This window comes from Patiria miniata, unplaced genomic scaffold (genome assembly GCF_015706575.1).
Source record: "Patiria miniata isolate m_02_andy unplaced genomic scaffold, ASM1570657v1 HiC_scaffold_18, whole genome shotgun sequence".
Classification (NCBI taxonomy): domain Eukaryota; kingdom Metazoa; phylum Echinodermata; class Asteroidea; order Valvatida; family Asterinidae; genus Patiria; species Patiria miniata.
Genome location: NW_024037056.1, coordinates 16,980,599 through 17,003,545, shown reverse-complemented (window position 1 = coordinate 17,003,545; position 22,947 = coordinate 16,980,599). Strand labels below are relative to the sequence as shown.

Here is a 22,947-nt window from a genome sequence, read left to right as displayed (position 1 = left end):
TTTTTGTGTCCCGAAAGATAAAAATGTTCTTCTGTGTTAGGCCTATTGTTTTAAATCGAATCTTTATTTAATTGCAGAGTATTTCATCTTCTTTTTCAGCTTCTTTTTCTGATTTGTGGCTCTGGAGGATTTTGTTTTTTGGAAAATTAAGTCGAAAATTGTAGGCCTGATTATATAAAACACAAAGTCACAACAACAATGTTAGTATGGTACCAGACGAAGGTTCGTCATGGTAACAATTTCGAAGTCCCAAAAAAACAGTCACTGCGCATGTTCAGTGCCGTACTGGAACAATACTGAAAACAATCAGGGACCGGTTCACGGTCAGATTGATACCGTGGGAATCAATGCAGTATTGTGCATTCACTTAGCATCACACATGAGCTGACACACCCTGCTGTCTCCATCTTCATTTTCATGTTGTGTTTTGTCATCATTTTCTTCGTTTTTCCCCCATAATGTCCCTTTCGCTCAGTTGGTTTTGCATACTTTACGGAGGGTCATGAACAGTCGAGTTGTAAAACTTTAACGACAAATGGGAACTTTCACCAGGCGTTTTACAAAGGCTTCCATCTATGAGGTCACTTGGTAAATCTCAGGGGTCATTAAATTGAAAATACATCCCATCATGCTCAGTATTATACAAATAATTTAGTTTTGGTATACATTATATTTAGGCCAAATAAAAAAAAAAGTGTTAAGCGTCCTGCCTTTTTGAAAAAAGGAAGGAGGCCTTTTTTTTTTCTTCTTCCAAAATGGCCGCCCGACCCGGCTATTTTTCAAAATGGCTGCCAACTTTTGTTTTAAATGGCTGCCACTTGGACTCAGGAAATGACATACCAGCTTTATATCGGCTAGATGCAACAGACAAAGAGGCCAAAATGATGGGTGTTTAAAAAATAAAAGAGAAAAAAAGGAGGGGGCCTCCAAAAAGGAAGCGGGCGGGGACGCTAAGCATGTTTTTTTTGTTTTTTTTTCATATTTTTATTATTATTATATTATTCAGTTACAGTAATAAAGAAAATTTGTGAGACATCATAATTCTACCCCAAAAATCACTTCTGATTCTTATCTTTAAATCGATTCTGCAAAAAAAACAAAGTGTGCGCACATAAAAATCATATACACATCCATTTTTTTATTAAATACACATGTATACAATTAAAGGAAATGAAACAAATCTTAATATCTTCAATCATGGTCACACAGACCGATGCAGTCACATCTAGCTCAATACTTAGCTGTATTTACCAGAATTCTCAATGTTTATACTCAGTGTGTGACGAATGCCAACCCGTGACTTGCCATATATAGCATGCATGGCAGTCAGTCAAAATAAACCTGCTGTGCAGCTGTCGTCCATTGCAACCTTGTGTGCATAGCTGAGAGATCATGAAATGGCTGTATGGATTGCAGGCTAGCACTGCAAAATGTTCTGCATTGAATTCATAGATGGTCTCAGTCTTGGTTTTAAGACAGCATTTTTTGCTTGGTTTTCCCAGCATCTATGAATACAAAACTTTAAACAGGTCAGTGTAACAGTATTTGCTGTAAAATACTAACCCCCAAATCAATCCATTTCCGAAACTCACAAAAGCAAATGATGTATAGGCCCCCTATTTCCTTTAAAGGGAAGATACAACATTTGCAAACATCAAAAAACGAAATGATCACATTATCACGAAATATCTTACTGGATTGTTAGGGAATGACAGTCTAAAGCATCCTGTAAAGTTGTGGCTCCTGGTGTGCTAACGTTTTCAAGAAAAACTTTATTTTTCCAACGCTGGTCGGCCGACCAGCGTTGGAGAAAATTGCCCTTTTTCAAAAAGTGCTCCTACTTTTTTATATTTAGTTCGTCTGCATTTTCTTTGCAATTGATTACACACATGTGAAGACTTAAACCCTGCTAGACTGATTCTCTGATCTTACAATTCCCCAAAGTCTATTAATTTGTCCGTTTTATCTTAAGTGGGGTCAGGGAACCAGACTACAATAATATGATTGGTTTTCTTGGTTTTTCCAGCATCTACGAACCCAAAACGTGAAACAAGTCAGTTCTATAACATACTAATCCTCCAAATCCATTTATTTCTGAAAATTGCAGCAAAAGCAAATGTTGTACATTCCCTTTAAGAGAAACAAAAGCTAACAGAATAAAAGAAAACACAGGACAGTGAATTAGTGTGACATCTGGTAGAGGTGTTACAGTAGTGCACCTACCTGAATGTTTGAATAGTCATGGACATGTGTGAATTCATGAATGGGGTTTTAGAAAGTACGACAAAATGTGCATATGGGCAATTCCACGGTTACTCACGTTACATTTTTGATGTACTTTTTAGTTTCCTTGGGCTGTAATTACCTTACCTAAAAGGTTTAATAACTGTTGTCCCCATGGTAGATAGAGTAGACCTAGACCTACCTAAGCACCAAAGATGACATCCAGAAAAATGTGTTATGTATGATAAACAAAACGCACAAAATCGGTTACCCACGTTACAAAAATGTAGTGTGAGTAACCGTGGAATTGCCCATATTTATGTTCTTTACTATGTATGTAAGTTTATGTGTAGTTTTATATGCACTTTTTTATTTGAGGTAATTGTGCATGTATACAAATGGTGATATCTGTGGTGTACATACATGTATATGTACATGTTTCCACATGTACATGTAGTAATGAAATGAAGGATGCTATATTGTAGATATAGCTCACTTGCCCGAAGAAACCTGTCGAGAGTGAAGCATTACCCCCCCCCCCCCCCACCCACCCCATTTTTAAAAGAGGAGGAATACCCAAGATAAAAACATTGCCAAATTGTGACGTCACATCCCTCCCAGGTCTGGCTGACTTCCTGGATGTTCCCAGACTGCAAATTTACATTCTAAATTCATCTACATTTTCTCAAATAAGTTCCTGAAAATGGTAAAGTGTTGCCACACTAGGCTTGTGAAAACCACAAATGTGGTTATTTTCTCTTCCCTAAAAAGAGATTCAGCCGATTATAAAACTTGGTTTTATTACAACCACCATGGCGAAACAGTGTTCAAGTGAGTAGGTGCTGTGGTGATGAACTAAGGGATGCGCCGAGTTGACCTCTAAGGGATATCATGACTTTGGTGGTGTACATATACATGTAGGTCAATCTGAGCACGCTATCAATTCTATCACGAAGGCCCCCTTCAATGGCCAAAGCATTGTGGCTGTGCAGGTAAAGCCCGGTTTATACTTCAGGCGAAAGCGAAAGCGAAGTGAAATTCGTGACGTCAACAATACATTCGAAGCGCGTCCACCATTGTTGACGACATGAATTTCGCTTTGCACAAGCTTTCGCGTGAAGTATGAACCGGGCTTAATCCATCACAGTGCAGTTTCTTTATACAATGGGGTGTATAATGGTTCCTCCATTGAAGGGGGGCCTCGTGAGTGTACAGAGATACATGCTGGAGAAAATTTAACCCACAGAATCATGTAGTAATGCTATGTTCACACATCCCGATTTTTAAGCCGAATCGCCACGAATAGCAATTCTTGTGTAAATCGGGGATGGTTCTTGTCTGCCTCGGGATGATTCTGTTTGTTCGGTGAAAGATCGTTAAAGATCGGGAAGCGCCTCGACAAATTGAACATGTTCCAAATTGTCAGGGTGATAGGCAGAACCAATTTCAATTCTTGGTTTATTCTTGTTTTATTCATAACTAATTTGGGAATGTGTGAACCTAGCATAATCGAAAACTCGGTTATAAACCTATGTGGGAGGCGAGGAAAGTACAGTATGAACGGCTGTGCCACCATGACTCCCTTGATTATCGTTTACGTCTCGTTTCAGAGTGATTCCAATCCAGCATGGCCGACGCTCTTGTTTCGCAGCTCGCTACGCTCAGCGGCAACCTGAAGTCTGAGGCAGACAAGATCGATGAGGTCACTGCCAAGAAACTGAACGATGCCATCATTGTCTTGCAAGGCGTGGCCAGAAGAGCCAGTGGCGGTGAGTAGGGGGGAAACATCATGAATAATTCATTTGATTACACCTCATACTTATTCATGAGCCAAACACCCTGCTTTCATTGGTCAGTGTTCCAACATGTCAGGGTAGCAAAAGCAGAATTCTGTCCAAGTATTTTTTAGTACTAGGGAATGAGTACCTCAAGATTAGCTCCTGGACATTACTGATCACAAGTGAGGTCGCTGGTGGAACTGTACTAAAACCTCCATAAATGGCAAATTAGTATTTTTATAAGCATTCCTTGGGAGGTTTAGATGTGATAACAAGGAATGTTTACTGCACTAACCAGATATATTTTCTAGTCATTCACAAGTCAATCACGAGTCAATCACGAGTCAAGCAGAAGTCGATCTCAAGTCAATCACAAGTCAATCACAAGTCAATCAGAATTCAGTCACTAGTGAATCGCAAGTCAATCACAGTCAATCAGAATCCAATCAGAATTCAGTCACAAGTCAATCACAAGTCAATCACAAGTAACAGGAGATGTACATGTGACATGACAAAATAATGTTTTTGCCTCATTTCATTTCGAAAATCTTATGACTAGAGAATCTTATTGACTTGTGATGACTTGTGATGACCTACCTTAATTTATTTGTCTTGTTCGTGAATATGAATGACTTCATGAGCTTGACCAATGGCATGATTATGTGACATGATTAACATATTGCAGACACGCCTCCCTTTGTGAGTGCCTTTGATGACTTCATCTCAGAACACGTTGCCAAGTACCTTAACCTGTCCCAAGAGATCGGAGGCGTTGTCTACGACCATGTAAGTCTTGTCCTATTCTTCATTTACCCTACCCATTGTTTTGTGGGCAATGTTTGGGTGACCCTACTAAAGATGTTTAAGCTGACCACTTCAACTTTTGCTGCCTCTCCCTAGAATTTTCATCGGCTTTCTAGTTCTTTTCGTCTCCCACATTGCATTTTAGCTAACAACACAGAAAACTACTTGATTTTGTGGATTCCTAATTAATAAGTGATGTGAGAAAAAGGAGATTTCAAAATCTGGTTATCCGAGTTTCAGCTCGCAGTCCTGCCAACAAAAAGTGACGAGTGAGGTGCTGCATGAAATGCCCTCCTAACGATTGCGTACACTTTGCAGGATTCAATGACCACTGGGCCTTTACAAAAACACTCCAGAGCTATAATGTTGAAAAATGGGTGGGAACTCTCTGATAAGTTGAATGAAGCTGAAACAAAACCGAGCTTTGAGAAAGGGCCATCGTGTTTTGTTTTTGCCGTGGCGGCTGCCTGACCTAAGATTCGTCAGAAATAATAGTCAGAATCTTTTGGTCTGGGAACCAGACTGTTATTAACTGAGTGTAAAACTATGTTTTTGTTCTTGACTTCTCCTCTGCAGGCAAAACTGGTTGAGAAGTGCTACAACCTACAGAGGGAGTATTTACACGTTGCTGCGAACAGCAAACGGCCGTCCCAGGTTTGTAGATGAATTTATTCGGCAAACAAAATTAGACGCCATTTTTTTAGGAGGAACCACAGCCACGCTCATGCCGCACGCGTTCTTAAAAATGAAGCACGCGCACATTTTGGTAATGCTAAGGAAATAAATATTTGCTTGGCAGGTTTTAAACAAGTACGTTGTTAATGGCCTGGAAGCGGTTAAGGTACTTGTTTAAAACCAGCCAAGCACATATTTATTCCCATTCATAAACACCTTTCAGTCAGCGAGTCAAAAAGTCACAAATTTCCAATGATTTTGTTCAACAATTTTACTTCATGTTTTGTGAAACACCCTTCTGGTCATGTGTATGGTATGTGCTTCGTGTGCGTAGTGCACGAGCGGCGCGAACTGCCTGATGTAGCGCAGAACGCAGCTGTGCAGGAATATTTAAAAGTGTTGAAAACCGGCTGGCATTTTTATCAGCGGTGTGTCCTGTGCCATATCAAGCAGTACACACGATGTGCACGCCAATCTCCATATAAGAGTTGTTTATAAGTACACACAAGACGGCCATACGGAAGCTTAGCTAGAGGGGTGTTTCGAAAAGCATGAAAACAAAATTGTTCAACAAAATCATTGTTAATTTACAATTTTTGACTTGTTTTGACTTTTGGACCGAAAAGTTTTGATTTCTTGACCGAAAAGGCATTGATGAAAGGGAATAATGCTTGGCAGGTATTAAACACTATGTTTAAGACTCCAACCAGTCTTAAACAGAGTGTTTAAAACTGGCCAAGCACACATTTATTCCCTTAATAGTAAGTAGATGACCTTTCAATAGTCCCGTCATGTTTGTATATTTATATTGGACCCTGCAGAAGGATTACGGTGGTTTCTTCCAGCCGCTTCAAGTTCTTGTTGAAGACGTCATCAAATTCGCTGATAAGAACCGCACTAACAAGGAGAGGCAGAACCACCTGATGACCGTCAAGGAGGGAATCGGCTGCATTGGCTGGGTCACTGTGGTGAGTAGGCATTGGTGGTGAGTTCAGGGATGATAGAAGTGTATAGGTGGAGGATTTAGTCTGTTGAGTAGGTCACTGTGGTGAGTAGGCATTCGTGGTAAGTTCAGGGATGATAGGAGTGTATAGGTGGAGGATTTAGTTTGTTGAGTAGGTCACTGTGGTGAGTAGGCATTTGTGGTGAGTTCAGGAATGATAGGAGTGTATAGGTGGAGGATTTAGTTTGTTGAGTAGGTCACCGTGGTGAGTAGACATTGGTGGTGAGTTCAGCAGCTGATGGGAGTGAATAGATGGAGGATTTAGTCTGTTGAGTAGGTCACTGTGGTGAGTAGGCATTCGTGGTGAGTTCAGGGATGATAGGAGTGTATAGGTGGAGGATTTAGTCTGTTGAGTAGGTCACTGTGGTGAGTAGGCATTCGTGGTAAGTTCAGGGATGATAGGAGTGTATAGGTGGAGGATTTAGTTTGTTGAGTAGGTCACTGTGGTGAGTAGGCATTCGTGGTAAGTTCAGGGATGATAGGAGTGTATAGGTGGAGGATTTAGTTTGTTGAGTAGGTCACTGTGGTGAGTAGGCATTTGTGGTGAGTTCAGGAATGATAGGAGTGTATAGGTGGAGGATTTAGTTTGTTGAGTAGGTCACCGTGGTGAGTAGACATTGGTGGTGAGTTCAGCAGCTGATGGGAGTGAATAGATGGAGGATTTAGTCTGTTGAGTAGGTCACTGTGGTGAGTAGGCATTCGTGGTGAGTTCAGGGATGATAGGAGTGTATAGGTGGAGGATTTAGTTTGTTGAGTAGGTCACTACATGAATGGTGAGTAGTTTGGCAAGTAATGGGAGTTTACAAATGGAAAATTCATTGGCACCTGCTCTACATTATGTATTCTTTCGTTTCCTTTCGTAGGAGCCCAAGCCTGGAATGTATTTGAAGGAAATGTACGACCAGTCTCTGTTCTATGGCAACCGTGTCATCAAGGAATACAGAGGAAAGTAAGTAGACTCCTCCCTCTCCGCAATTATTACCCCTGTTCGTCTGGCGATGAGACCATTTTCTACAGCAGCTCTAGATCAGTACAGTCTAGTCTCTACCCTAACGGGTACCCATTTGTGCTCCTGGGTGGAGAGAGGCAATTGTGGTAAAGCGTCTTGCCCAAGAACACAAGCACACTGTTTTCAAATGGGGGTTTGAACCTTTGTATCATCAGACATGAGTCGAACATTTTAACCATTGGTCTCTGCCTTCACAGGTACCCACTTATACTCCTGGGTGGAGAGAGGCAATTGTGGTAAAGCGTCTTGCCCAAGAACACAAGCACGATGTTTCCAAATGGGGTTTGAACTTTTGTATCATCAGACATGAGTCGAACATTTTAACCATTGGTATCTGCCTTCACAGGTACCCACTTATACTCCTGGGAGGAGAGAGACAATTGTGGTAAAGTGTCTTGCCCAAGAACACAAGCACCATGTTTCCAATTACAGTTTCAAAGTTATGTATCATTGGACATGAGTCAAAGACTATAACGAAACGTTAATTTTTCTTGTCTTGACAGAGATGACAAGCAGGTAGAATGGATGAGATCGTTCACTAACGCCATCATGAGACTGAAGGATTTCGTGGACAATTACCTCAACACCGGGGTGACATGGAACCCGCAGGTAACATCTATGTTATAAAAATATCGACTGCTTTCAAGTGGTATAGTACACAAATATTGACTGCTTCAAGTGATGTAGTAAAATTAGCCTTCCTGAGGTGATCCATGGAGTCTTTGCACACAGACTTTCACATGTTAGGCCAAATAAAAAAAAAAAACTGCTTTCAAATATTGACGGCTTTCAAGTGGTATAGTACACAAATATTGACTGCTTCAAGTGATGTAGTAAAATTAGCCTTCCTGAGGTGATCCATGGAGTCTTTGCACACAGACTTTCACTTGTTAGGCCAAATAAAAAAAACAACCAATTTTTTTTTTAATTGAAACCCCCCCCCCCAAAAAATTATAAATTTAATGATCATTTTCAGGAAAAAAAAAGTCCAACTTTTAGACTCTAAAAGCTGGTATGTCATTTCCGGAGTCCTAGTGGCGGTCAAGTGATGTACATGCCCAAGTATCGTACATTCCCAAGTGACGTACATGCCCATGTGATGCGCCTGCCATAGTGACTTCAGACTGGTTCATCAGTGCGAAGCATATTCATTAGCGTAGCGGCGGGCGTCACCATGAAACTTCCATTGTTGACGTCGTGAAATCCGCTTTCGCTTTTGCTTTTCGCGCAAACTATTCACCAGCCTTTGCCAAATATTTTCGTAAACAGTCATAAACAACTATTAACATGTCTAAGTAAGCCGTCGTCCCAATCCATCACTCTGCATGTCATTTCTATGTCTGTTGTGTCTGAATCCACACAATAGCCAAGATTTAATAGAGTTAATTTATACCCGTAGATTTGTAAGAAAAAAAAGTCAGACTTTTGTAACGCATTAAAATTGGTTGAAGGTTGGGGGTTGCCCTAGGGGTAGCCCGCCAAGGACAAGTCAATGAAAGAGACTCCAGGGAAGTTTGTCCGTTTTGTAGAGTGGAACTAATTAGAAATATCTACTTGGAAATTGCTCTTGGCTAGCCAACAAATGAAACCCCCCCCAAAAAAAAATCAGGTCGGATGCACAATGTTGTTAAGAAAAAACGGAGGAATAAACTTTTTTACTCGCACTGTGAATACTCTTTCAACCCAATTTTTTAATCCTGATTTCCTTGAGTGTTACACTTCATTTTGCGATGGATAACCCTAACCCCAAAATGACTCTAAACCTGTTTTCCAGAGAGGGGGAACCTTGTGTGGACCTGGCTTAGTCCACAGAAGGTTCACACAACCTGCAACGTGTGGACCTGTTTTGTTTTAAGGTCCACACAAAGATGACAAGGTGGGCACCACTACACGTACTTGGTTTCTGGTCAGTAATGTTAGACTTTGATCAAAGTTGCATCACTTTTTTTAGTTTCAGGTTTTGTAGTGAAAATTTGTTGGTGTTCTTGGCATTTTTCAAATAATTTAGTGTTTGTTTATTCTAACTTCAACTTGATTGAATATTTGGATATTCAAAATTCACTGATAAAGTTTTACATATGCGATGGAGATTGTAAGTGCAGCTGTGCTTGTTGAAAAATTGACAAAGAGCTTATAAAAAAATGTAAAGAACAGATAGAAGATTGGCTGATATGTGACCAATTTTAAAGCTATACTGTGATGCAACCTTAATCCTGCAAAATCCTCCAACTGAAAAATGACATAGAAAAGCTTCTATTTCTTTAATATGTCGCTTAAAGGAAGGCCAGTTTCAAATTTAAAATCAGGACATTGATTGATAATCGTGACTCTTTAATGGGGTCTAAGTTCTCCATTTGACTGGTCAATCCGTCATAGCCGGCTGACCGACTGGCATGTCGCAGACAATTGATGACCAGTGCACTGGTCGAGGTCCGTGACAATTCGTGGCAGGGTTGGCTGATTTAAATAACGTTGATTTAAATTTTAAAAAAATCTGATTTAAATCGAAAAAATCTGATCTAAATCAAATAACCACAGGTTTTTTTTATATTTAAAGAGTTAGTAGCCAGTTTTGTTTGGAAAATGAACAGCTACTAAAATTGAGGTGAAAGAGTTTTTTGCTCCTGACAAAGTTTGTTATAAAAAAAGGTAAATTGGTTTATACTTTGTTCCCCGTAAAAGCTTTAAGATTTTTTTCTTCAGGAAATTGCCAACATTATTTCACTTATATATGCTCATAAAAAACAGTGGTGGACAAAAAGTCATTTTATTAAAACCCTGCTAAAGGCAACAGCGATGAAAAGTTGTTGCATACTGTTCATTTAGCAGTCAACTTCAAGTCTTATGGTTTGTTGCATCTTGTTGCATTTAGCAGGGTAAATGCTCATAGTGCCAAAGCTGGTGCAACAGAATCCACTGTTGCAATTGGTTGCATTTAGCAGGGTTACTGCTCATATTGCCACAGCTGGTGCAACATAATCCATTGTTGCATGTGGTTGCATTTAGCAGGGTAACTGCTCATAGTGCAATGGCTGGTGCAACAGAATTCATTGTTGCATTTGGTTGCATTTAGCAGGGTAACTGCTCATATTGCCATAGCTGGTGCAACAGAATTCATTGTTGCATTTGGTTGCATTTAGCAGGGTTACTGCTCATAGTGTCATAGCTGGTGCAACAGAATTCATTGTTGCATTTGGTTGCATTTAGCAGGGTTACTGCTCATATTGCCATAGCTGGTGCAACAGAATTCATTGTTGCATTTGGTTGCATTTAGCAGGGTAACTGCTCATGGTGCCATAACTGGTGCAACAGAATTCACTGTCACATCTTGTTGCATTTAGCAGGGTGGTACTATTGCAGCAAAATCTTCTGTTGCATTTTGTTGCATTTAGCATGGTCCTCATTTCAGCTGTGCTAGATTTTGTTGCATTAAGCATGGTACCTGAAAAAAAACCTGATCAGATTAGAATGAATATTCTCTATATACATGTACAGTTGAGCTGTATAATCTAGCCCTAGTTTCTAGTCACGTCTGGGGGGCACTGGGGTGGCAGTTTGCGGTACAATAAGTGTAAGTTACCTTTTGTGCATAAATTGCAAAACACGCACAGATACAACAATAAAGAAATTGTACCGAGTAGGTAAACATGTTTTTGTATTGTCAGTATGCTTTGAGTACATGATTGATGTATCCGTTCCGCAGACAACTATTGCCGAAGACGTGACCCGTTTAAATCACCGCCTGCGCGACATTGTCAATTTATTTCTTCTTTTCAATTAAAAAAAAAGCAATTTCACATCATTTTATAAGCTGGCAGTGTAATCATAATGTTTGTGTTCATGCCTTGGGAAAAGATGTAAAAGGTTTTAGAAAGCGGAGAGACGAATTGTTCGTACAGCCCGCAGACATATTGTACGTTTCGATTGACTGGTGTTGTGAATGCCCAACTGTGGCGGCTATGAATTTCAACAGCGGAAAACTTTTTTTTTGTGTTGGTTTGATAAGATTTGAAGGTTTGCTTGGTGAAGTCAGCAATAAGTTAATTTTACGGTCGGGGGGGGGGGGGGGGGGGGGGGGGGGGGGGGGGGATGAGTTCCAGTCGTTGCAATTGTTTTTTAATAAAATCTGCTCATTACGGTCTCGCCAATGGTCTCGTTACTCGTGAGTAATCAAGTTACTCGCCCAGTGGTACTTTTAACTCTAACCTCATCTCAAGCTAGTAGTAAACTGTGGTATGCAGTACTTCAGCATATAAGTGGGCACAGCACTCATAGTAATTTGTGTATGTGGTGCCTGCATGCATAATTTGTGTAGTATTCTGTAGTACTCAGTTATTTATCCCAAAGTAATGGCTAGGACATTTTGATACACAACTAATATTATTGTGTATTGCACAGCATGAAAACTGAATTTTTAGTGCAAATTTTGTTAAGCCAAAAAAACAAAGTCTCCGGTTTCTGGTATGGAGCTTGCCCAAAAAGTGGTGCGGCGACACGGCTTTTTTTTTTTTTTAACCTGCTTTTTTTTTGCTTCAAATGTCAGCGGATGACTGCAAATGGTGCCCGACTAAACTTAGTGCAAATATATGGGAGTCCAGAGAGGCCACATAAAGCTTATTCTCGATCATAACCCCATCTAAAAACACGTTAAAATTGTGCAGCAGCAGGATTCCAGTCAAACCAGTGAGTTTGGTGGTTTTGAGACATCATCTTTCATTGAAAAAAACCTTTTTCATTTTGCCGACGCGCATGGCTACGGCGACGCGCGCGCATACCAGAAACCGGAGACTTTTGGCCTTACAAGATCCAATTCAGTTGCAGCCAAAACTTATGCAAATTGCGTCAAAGGCCACACCCCCTGGCTGACCTTTTGATGTCCTAGCCCCGCCTAGTGGGCCGTCCCAAATTTAAACCCGCCCTCCTATTTAAAAAAGATTTCCTCATTCACCTTGACTGCATGTAATTGATTCAATCTCCAGTCACACAAAGGAATTGCTGGCGACACACAACACAATAACTAGAAAGTAAAAGAAGGAAAGTTTGCTGAGGCTGAACAAGCATTTTTTTAATAAAAAGCCTTTCTGTTTTTTTCACCGGAGTCAAACTGATCAACCAATTTTTCTTTTGTTAATTCAGAGGACTTTGCCTCAGGCTGTGGTTTCCAACCCTTAATTTTGACTTAAAAACATCTTTACGCACCATTTAGTGCAAATTAAAAACCCGCCTCCAAAGAAAAACGGGCGCAGTTTTTGTGAGGTTTTTCTTGTCATGTCATCCATCTTGGATTGTGATCGCTTCCCCTGCCAACGGCTACACCACGAAATGTTTTTGTGACACAATTTCTCTGAAGACACTCACATACTCACAGTTTTTTTTTTTTTACAAGTAGTGTCACAACACCGATTTTTTTTGCCAGAAGTCCTTGACATTAAATTCGTCAGCCCTCGCTGAATATGTTGGAACAGAAGCTGTTTTTCCCCCTGGTTATGTTCTTGACAATGATTAATGATGAAGCTTTTCCCACGGGTAATGTGTTAACACACGAGTGATCATGTTGTGCTATTTACTGTTTCATTTTTGAAACGTGCTTTGACAGTGTAGTTAAAGGGAAAATACAACATTTGCAAACATCAAAAAATAAAACTACCAAATCATTTTGAAATACCTTGCTGGACTGTTAGTGAATGACAGTGTAACGCATCCTGTAAAATCATGGCACCTGGTATACTGTCATTTTCAAGAAAAGTGGTATTTTTGTATCAATTTCCAACGCTGGTCGGCCGACCAGCGTTGGAAAAAAACTGGCTTTTTTCAAATACTGGCCCCAATTGACCATCGCACTTGTTTGCAATCGATACACACCTATGAACGGGTACAAGCCAGCTAGACTGGTTCCCTGACCTTACAATTCCCCAATGTATGTAAACTCTGTTTCTTCTTATATGGAGTCAAGGAACCAGACTACAGGAAAATGATTGTTTTTCTTGGTTTTTATAGCATTTTCGAACCCAAAACCTCCAAAAAGTCAGTGTAACTATATTTGCTATATATTTCCAACCCGCCAATTCCATCCATTTCTGAAAATTACAGCAAAAGCAAATGATGTATATTCCCTTTAATGTAGTCACGATAGATTGATTTTTTTTCCCACGATGAAGTTTTTCCCATGGGTAATGTGTTAACACATGAGTGATTATGTTGTGCTATTTACTATTTCATGTTTTAAACATGCTTTGACGGTGTACTTAATGTAGTCACGATAGATTGATTTTGCTTAAAGGCATACAGGTACAATTGTACATTTATAGGATCATTTGCTTTTCATGCTTTTTAGTTCGTTTCCATTACACCGCTTAAAATCCAAAGAAGAATGTTCAAAACTAAAGGCCAAACCAAAATAGTTCTGCTTCCGATTACATGGCATTTGGTTCAAATCTAAGGCCAAACAAAAACAGTTCTGCTTCAGATTACATGGCATTTGGTTCAAATCTAAGGCCAAACAAAAACAGTTCTGCTTCAGATTACATGGCATTTGAAAATAGGGTAGGCAGGTAGGGATTTTTTTTGGAGGCAATTTTTTTGTGTACAATCATATGGAGGTGTCTGCATGTAGTCAAGGGTAAAAGGTAGTAATTGATGGTTTTGGGGTTATTTTCCCTCCCCCCCCCAAAAAAAAAAAAAAATTAGGGTCTGGGCTGTCAAAGTAGGGTAGGTAGGGTAAACGGAAGCAGAACTATTATTTTTTTGGGCCTAAAATGTTGAAGTTTTAGCTCTGTGGATATTACACCTTTTGAGAAAACGGGGAAAAACCACGCATAACTTTTTGATCACAAAAAAAAAAAACGATTTCATCCATAGCACTTTTTATTTCCAAAAATCAGTCGATTGAAATACTGATCATTGGAAATCACTTTGATATCCTGATTCCTGTTTAGTACAATCTTTAATCCAAGTAAGGTTGTTAATAATAATTTGGTAGGTTACTTTTAGGATTATGCAATTGAACCTACATGCATATGGCCTTAACCCTAACCCCCTAGGCCCTTGTTGCTTACAACCATCCTCAATCCTCCAAAATCCTCCAAATTTTGCAACTCCGCCTAAATTTTTCAAAATTGTCAGACAGTCCTGCCTCAAAATGCATTCATCCTCAATCCTCCAAAATCCTCCTCATCCCTAAACTTTGCACTCGTGTTTAAATGAAGGATAACCAACGCCAAATCCTTCAAAATCATCAGACAGTCCTGCCTCAAAGTGCATTCATCCTCAATCCTCCAAAATCCTCTTGTGCTTCAATCACCATTCATCCTCAATCCTCCAAAATCCTCATGTGCTTCAATCACCATTCATCCTCAATCCTCCAGAATCCTCATTTGATTCAATCACCATTCATCCTCAATCCTCTAGAATCCTCCAAAACCGCCGGGAGGATTTTGGAGGAGTGAGGTGGGTTAGGGTTAATATGGGTCATGTATCGGAAGTAATGTAACAAGTGGCGTGCCTTTTTTTTTTGAATGACGTATATTATGTCTCCTTTTTAGCTGCGGGATAGTAGCTCAATAAATCATTATGTCTCGCCGTTAGTTCGTTAGATAGTTAGTTAGTTGACGCCTGACGCTCACGCGAAGACGCTGTTGCGAATTCAGGAAGTTGTGCGTACTTCGTGCGCGAACCACTACAGTACAGTACGCACACGCTGTGTGTTCTGTCCACAGAACTCTCAAAAGTGGTAAAAACCCACCCTCTCTTGTTGGTACACGGAGCCCATATGATCCATGAAACTTATTTTGTGGAGTGGGAGTGCTGTGGCCTCGTGGTCTGGAGCACTGAATTTGTGGTCTGCAGCACTGAATTTGTGGTCTGCGGGTAATTCTGCAGGTTGTGGGTTCGAGTCCAGCCTGGGGTTATGGTGCGTGTGCCCTTGGGCAAGGCGCTTTGTCACTAATTGCTTCTCTCCACCCAGGAGTAAATGGGTACCTGTGAGGGCAGAGATGGTTATTGTGATTGATTTTAGCTGTTTTGCACCGAAATGGCAGCATCGAGCTGTATACTCCCCAGGGAGCTGAGATAGTATTTGAGTGTTTCATTGGCCCAGTGAGCTGGATGATAATGATGTAGTGCCTTGAGCACCAATACTGGTGGATATGTGCACTCTATACATGTACATTATTTTTTTTTCCAAGCTACATACATATCAGGAAAATAGTATGCTCAACAGATCACACATGGAAGGCTAGTTTTACTGTAACACAGTGCAGTCAAGATTTGTAACCTACACTGCCTTCAGGATTTATACTTGCATGACGTCTTCAAATCTTATCAGTGTGTTCCATTCTTTGAAAACAACTTAATTATTTGGTTGTGTTTCTCTCTTTTTTCTCATTACTTACAGGGGAAAGCTCCTGTTGCCCCCGGTGGTGGTGCTGCTGCCGGCCCACCCCCACCCCCTGGGGGAGCTCCCCCACCCCCTCCCCCACCGGCTGTGGAGGCACCCACTGCCGCAGGGGCCAGTAGTCAACCAACCGCTGCTGCGGCACTGTTCGCTGACATCAACAAGGGAGAAGGTGTCACTACAGGTAACTGCGTCCACTAAAACCGGCAGCATTTTAACCGAGCACTGCAATGTAGTGTAACCTACAGTGATGAACATGAGCTTAAAGTTGGAAATTGCCATTTTGTAGTACATACACAGTGGGTCAAATCCAAAATTCGAAGCGGTGGTCGCTTTTTTTCGTTTTTAGGTGAACCTCAATCTGAAAGTCCCAAGTACTTTTCTCCAATTTGGTTCGTTCTATCAAACATCTTTAAAACCTATTTCATCCCGTTTTTATCATGTCGTCCTCTATTCACTGTAACACAACTGCAGGATTACAAATGCAATTTTCTCAAGAGTCAGTTTGACAACTTCTAGTAAGGTGGCAGTCTATATTTCCGTTACTGAACTTGATACTCCTTAATGTTGTATACCATTGAAAACCTCTTGTTCTGCAGAATCCAAATATATAAATATCTCATGCTATTACTTTGGTTGCTATGCGCATAGTTTTTTTCCTGCGCACAGCAAGATAGCAAAAATAGCGAATACCGTGTGACTTGCTCTCGGCCAATCAAGATACAGAATCTGTGGGTGAGGTGTTATCATCGATATTAGCTTCCCAAGGTATTGGAAGTTGATAAACTAGTTTCCGAAGCATAGCCAAGGGAACTAGTTTGTCAATGTTCAATACAGAATGGACTGGTGAGAATTCGGCTTTCGATCATTCATGTAAATGAGATATAGTTATGACATATGTTATGCCTTTGTGTTCAAATTAAGGTGCCATGAACAGTTATGCTCAATGTTGTCCTTCAGGTTTAGAGAAAGTCACCTGAAGGTGCCAAGAACAATAATGCTTAATGTTATCCTTCAGGTTTGAAGAAAGTCACCTGAAGGTGCCATGAACAATAATGCCCATTATTATCTTTCAGGTTTGAAGAAAGTCACCTGAAGGTGCCATGAACAATAGTTCCCAATGTTACCCTTTAGGTTTGGAGAAAGTCACCTGAAGGTGCCATGAACAATGATGCCCAATGTTATCCTTCAGGTTTGAAGAAAATCACCTGAAGGTGCCATTAACAATAATGCCCAATGTTATCCTTCAGGTTTGAAGAAAGTCACCTGAAGGTGCCATGAACAATAATACCCAATGTTATCCTTCAGGTTTGAAGAAAGTCACCTGAAGGTGCCATGAACAATTATGCCCAATGTTATCCTTCAGGTTTGAAGAAAGTCACCTGAAGGTGCCATGAACAATGATGCCCAATGTTATCCTTCAGGTTTGAAGAAAATCACCTGAAGGTGCCATGAACAATGATGCTCAATGTTATCCTTCAGGTTTGAAGAAAGTCACCTGAAGGTGCCATTAACAATAATACCCAATGTTATCCTTTAGGTTTGAAGAAAGACACCTGAAGGTGCCATGAACAATAGTTCCCAATGTTACCCTTTAGGTTTGGAGAAAGTCACCTGAAGGTGCCATGAACAATGATGCCCAATGTTATCCTTCAGGTTTGAAGAAAGTCACCTGAAGGTGCCATGAACAATAATGCCCAATGTTATCCTTCATGTTTGAAGAAAGTCACCTGAAGGTGCCATTAACATTAATACCCAGTGTTATCCTTCAGGTTTAAAGAGGTCACCTGAAGGTGCCATGAACAATAATGCCCAATGTTATCCTTCAGGTTTGAAGAAAGTCACCTGAAGGTGCCATGAACAATAAATGCTCAATGTAATCCTTCAGGTTTGAAGAAAGTCACCTGAAGGTGCCATGAACAATAATACCCAATGTTATCCTTCAGGTTTGAAGAAAGTCACCTGAAGGTGCCATGAACAATAAATGCTCAATGTAATCCTTCAGGTTTGAAGAAAGTCACCTGAAGGTGCCATTAACATTAATACCCAGTGTTATCCTTCAGGTTTAAAGAGGTCACCTGAAGGTGCCATGAACAATAATGCCCAATGTTATCCTTCAGGTTTGAAGAAAGTCACCTGAAGGTGCCATGAACAATAATGCCCAATGTTATCCTTCAGGTTTGAAGAAAGTCACCTGAAGGTGCCATGAACAATAAATGCTCAATGTAATCCTTCAGGTTTGAAGAAAGTCACCTGAAGGTGCCATGAACAAAAACGCTCAATGTTATCGTTCAGGTTTGAAGAAAGTCACCTGAAGGTGCCATGAACAATAATACCCAATGTTATCCTTCAGGTTTGAAGAAAGTCACCTGAAGGTGCCATGAACAATAATGCCCAATGTTATCCTTCAGGTTTGAAGAAAGTCACCGCGGACATGCAGACCCACAAGAACCCAGCCCTGCGCCAGGGCGCCAAGCCGTTCTCGGGCGCTGCCCAGTCCGGCGTCAAGGCAGTGTCTGCACCCAAGGTCCCGGCTAAGGCTGTGGTCAAGCCGCCTCGGCTGGAGCTGATTGCGGGCAAGAAGTGGGAAGTGGTAAGTTTGTTCTGAACCAAGAGGGCCGGCCTAGTGTCCTCTTGAGAGCTGGGCAGTGCTGTTGTATAGGATTACCCTGTAACGCCAATGATTGGGCTAATTCGGGCTCATTGTGTAGACCACATGCATGAACAGACTTCCAGCGAATAGTCAATCTGAATTAATTCAATAGAAAACCTATTGCGGTAGAATCGTGTTGACGCAGCTTTTGAAATATTGTCCAATTACATGATGTACAAATGGAGATATGGAGTAGAGATATTGAGCAGAGATAATCTTCATTAGAGATATTGCCTACTTGTGTCCTTGAGCAAGTCACTTTACTACAATCACTCTGCATATTCGTAATGTATTCTATGAATTCCACGCAGAAAAGGCATACCAGTAATGTGATGTTTCTCTTGCCAAACTTTTTGCAGGAATACCAAAAAGACAAACAAGATATTGTGATTGAAGGTCAGATGATGCAAACCATCTACATCTACAAGTGTGAGAATAGCGTCATTCAGGTCAAGAACAAGGTCAACTTGATCACATTGGGTAAGCTGACTTCTGCAAGTATTCCTTGGGGGGGGGGGATTCCCTTTGCATTTTACTTGTATGAAAATCCTTTATTAAATTTCTGTGTAACAGTGACTAAAGGGTTCACGTTTCGTGCAATCGTAAGCTTAATGTGCAGCTGTGCAACAAATTTGTTGCGTCATTCCTACGCATGCACTGTTTTGTGAAATTGGCTGCTGTTGAACGGTGCTCCATGGTATTAGTGACCCCACCCAGATTTTCATATTATTAGATCCCTAGTACAAGTGTGCTTTCTCTTTACAATTCCAGATAGCTGTAAGAAGACGGGCTTGGTATTGGACCAGTGCATGGGATCGGTGGACACCGTCAATTGCCAGAGTGTAAAACTGCAGGTCAGAGCCACTGGTTCCCTGTCAGGGCAACCAGTGAATTGAATTGGATTCAGATCAGAGATCCTTCACAAGTCAAATCTATAATCGATCACAAGTCTGTCACAAGCCTGTCACAAGTCCTTCACAAATGTATTGCAAGTCAAATCGCAAGTCTGTCACAAGTCCATCCCAAGTCAATCACAACTCAATCACAAGACAATCAGAAGTCCATCACAAGTCTGTCACTAGTCAAATCGCAAGTCTGTCACAAGTCCATCACAAGTCAATCCCAAGTCAATCACAACTCAATCACTAGACAATCAGAAGTCCATTGCAAGTCAGTCACAAGTCAAATCGCAAGTCCATCACAAGTTCATCCCAAGTCAATCCCAAGTCAATCACAACTCATTCACAAGACCATCAGAAGTCCATCACAAGTCTGTCACAAGTCAAATCGCAAGTCTGTCACAAGTCCATCACAAATCTGCCACAAGTCCATCACAAGTCAAGTCACAACTCTGTCACAAGTTCAACACCAGTCTATTGAAAGTCAAATCACAAATCAGTCTCAAAACCATCACAAGTCCATCACAAGTCTGTCACAAGACCATCATAAGCACATCACAAGTCTATTGCAAGTATTTGAAGAACTCCTTACTTGAATTGAGAGTTGACCAGAACTCTGATTCATATTGTCATAAATATTTTGTTATTTCAGGTGACCGGCAAAGTGCCTATCGTCAGCATTGATAAGACGGATGGAGCTATGCTGTACCTGAGTCCTGACTCTCTGGATACGATCGTTGTCGCGGCCAAGTCATCTGAGATGAACGTCCTGATACCCAAAGGCGACGGGGATTACGTAAGCAAAGTTTCTCCTTTCTAGATGTCCAACACCCATTTAACCCATTGGAATTGCCCATTTGGTTTGATGCTAATCTGGGAAAGTTCTGTAAATGTTCGCGCTTCCCCCTAGAAATACAAGACTGTGTTTTTTAAAAATTTAAATTAGATGTTGTTTTTACAATTACTGTAATTAACACTGACTTTTTCCCAACTGAACATAATTTTGTTTCTTGTTTTTTTCTTTCCTTGTTCAGACGGAGTTTCCGCTTCCCGAGCAGTTCAAGAGCACGTACAACGGCAAAACCTTTGTAACAGCATGCAACGATTCACTCGGATAAACTCCAAAAAATATTTCTAGGGAAAAAAAATCCAGCAATTCTGGTGCGAATTACAATAGCAAGTACATTATTATGAGGGAGATAATTGAATTTTTTTTTTTACTTAACTCTAAACAAGTTTATTTTGGGAGTTCATACAACTGTGGCATTCGACTTTTTTCTGCAGGTTTTTGACAAAATTGTTCTCAAATATACAGCCTTATTCAGATTATGTTGTCTCACTGTTAAGTACAAGTGGACTGTAGCAATTTCAAAATAATTTTCGGAATGTACGGAATGATTTCACGTAATGTTTAGGCGAGGAAAAGTTTTCTAATTGTAACCCTATGCAATCTCTGAAGACTTTTTTAATGGCACTAAAATTGGCAGCCGTGTTCTGAGATTTGATAATCGAGAATACTAACTATCGCTATTAAGCTCTTAGCATGTCTAGGCGTTGAAAAAGATTTATGAATTTATTCAGCTGAGCTAACAAGGAATTTTTATATAGAAAGTTTAGTGAAGCATTTCTGTTGCATATAACCGTCTTTAGTTGTGAGGTGACAGAAATTTAGCTATGATCCGAAACTTGGTAAAACGTGAAGCAACGTTTCAAGGTATGGAGTTGGATCAAACTAAGTTCTCATTGGTTGATTGTTTAACCAATAAGAGGACAGGACTACGTTGCTCATGAATATGCATGAATGCTTGAATGCAGATTTGGTAACATACTTTGAGGTAATCATGGAATATCTGTTAAAAAAATTATTGTGGATTTAACCAAAGTGAAGAAATCAAACAAAGTTAGGGGGCCTTATGTTTCGATCTTTGAAAATAGATCCTGCTAGGTTTGAAATATTAGCCCCCTAAACTTCTTTGATTTGTATATTTTAGGTCCATCCAGTCAGTTAACAGTTTGTAGCATTTTTATTCATTTTCAAAATGAAAAGTAAATTTTAAGGTAAATTTAATTAAAACTAACAGTGTTTATAACTTGAACAGTTACTGCATGAAGTAAAAGTGAGCATATGTTTGCCTTTGTTTGTAAAATGTCACGTCTTGAGGTCACAAAAACTGTCTTAGAAATGGTTCATGCATTTTCCATAGTACAAAATACATAAAACTTTACAGCTCCGTTGGAATGGCCCTGGAACATGTATATTTTTGCAGCCCCTACACCGCCATAGATTTCTGTTCAGGTTTTCATGTGAGCTAATGCAACATGTAACAAAAAGAGGGAACCAGTTACTATGGCAACTAGCAGACAACCTCAGCGATGTCATGGCTACGACTTTGAATATTTCATGTTCTTCTCTATCATTTTTCAACGGATACCGCAAAAATGACTTTAATATACGGTTCAAAAATTCATGATGCATTTTGATCAATGCGGAGCATGTATTAATTAACGACAGTAAACTTGTATATGCCATATAATGTGGTTTTGGTTTTAGTATGACTAATTTCTGCTATTCTAAAAATAAAATATTCACTTCCTGCCTGGGCATATATGTTTTTGATTCTGAGAAAATAATTGGAAAAACATTTATACTTCCTGGATTTTTTTTATGTATAGATTGTTTGCTTAGAAGCCATGTTTTTTAGTGTGTTGTTTTGTTCAACATGGAATACGCATAAGTAGACCTTGTAGCTCTGGAGATATGGGAGTTTGTTTTTAAAATTAAATTAAATTAAATTCAATTTTGTTGATCCAAAAATATATAATTGCAGGAAAGAATGCCTTGAAACAAATGACTGGTATTTGTGAAAATCAACAGATAAATTTGAAAAAAAAAAAATTGTTGACATTATCCAAAAAATTGAATCGTCATCCTTTATGTTCAAGGAATGAAACGTACACTAGCGTAGGATAATTATCTTATTCTGTCGATTATTTCTGCAGTTATTTCTCAACTTTTAAACAGATTTAAACTATTATATCCGTTCCACTGAATGGTATTGGTATCTCTGACTAATTTGTACTGACAAGATTGCATTATTTCGGCTCGTAATGCTGAGCACTGAATGAAACTAAAGTTGATTTTTGTAACTTCTAAAATTTCATTTGTCAAGTGTACGGAAGAATGCTCATTAAAAAAGTAGAGAAAGTCACAAAAGGACTTTGATTGGATTTTATTTTATTTGTGTCATTTTATTTTACCCTCCTGCTATCTGAACAGTCACAGACAGTCAAAAAAAATCAATTGTCTTCCCTGCCGTGCCTTTTACACATGGTAGTCACCAACAGTCGGATCATATTTAAAAGCAAGCACTGTGACTAGCCAAATTCAGTCAACAGACAAAAGCAGGCAAGTGGCAGGCACAGCTGGCTTATCAATCACCTACAGTCAAAGCATAGCTGTTCAAGTTACACAAACAGTCACAGCCAGTCAATCCTGCTTTGTGTAGGCTGG

General features: G+C 39.9%; 1 protein-coding gene across 2 annotated transcripts in view; it reads left to right on the top strand.

Moving 5' to 3' along the window:
- LOC119724931 (adenylyl cyclase-associated protein 1-like) overlaps positions 1 to 22,664 on the top strand; it is a 28,006-nt gene extending 5,342 nt beyond the window's left edge. For both annotated transcript variants that reach the window (XM_038196253.1, XM_038196252.1), the window contains exons 2-13: positions 3,834 to 3,992; positions 4,687 to 4,787; positions 5,382 to 5,459; positions 6,302 to 6,448; positions 7,347 to 7,432; positions 7,996 to 8,101; positions 15,885 to 16,068; positions 18,296 to 18,477; positions 18,897 to 19,017; positions 19,309 to 19,391; positions 20,089 to 20,232; positions 20,471 to 22,664. In XM_038196253.1, the coding sequence (XP_038052181.1) occupies positions 3,851 to 3,992; positions 4,687 to 4,787; positions 5,382 to 5,459; positions 6,302 to 6,448; positions 7,347 to 7,432; positions 7,996 to 8,101; positions 15,885 to 16,068; positions 18,296 to 18,477; positions 18,897 to 19,017; positions 19,309 to 19,391; positions 20,089 to 20,232; positions 20,471 to 20,554 (1,458 nt within the window). In that variant the 5' untranslated portion in view covers positions 3,834 to 3,850 and the 3' untranslated portion in view covers positions 20,555 to 22,664. The remainder of the gene's footprint in view (positions 1 to 3,833; positions 3,993 to 4,686; positions 4,788 to 5,381; positions 5,460 to 6,301; positions 6,449 to 7,346; positions 7,433 to 7,995; positions 8,102 to 15,884; positions 16,069 to 18,295; positions 18,478 to 18,896; positions 19,018 to 19,308; positions 19,392 to 20,088; positions 20,233 to 20,470) is intronic.
- The last annotated feature ends 283 nt before the right edge of the window (positions 22,665 to 22,947 follow it).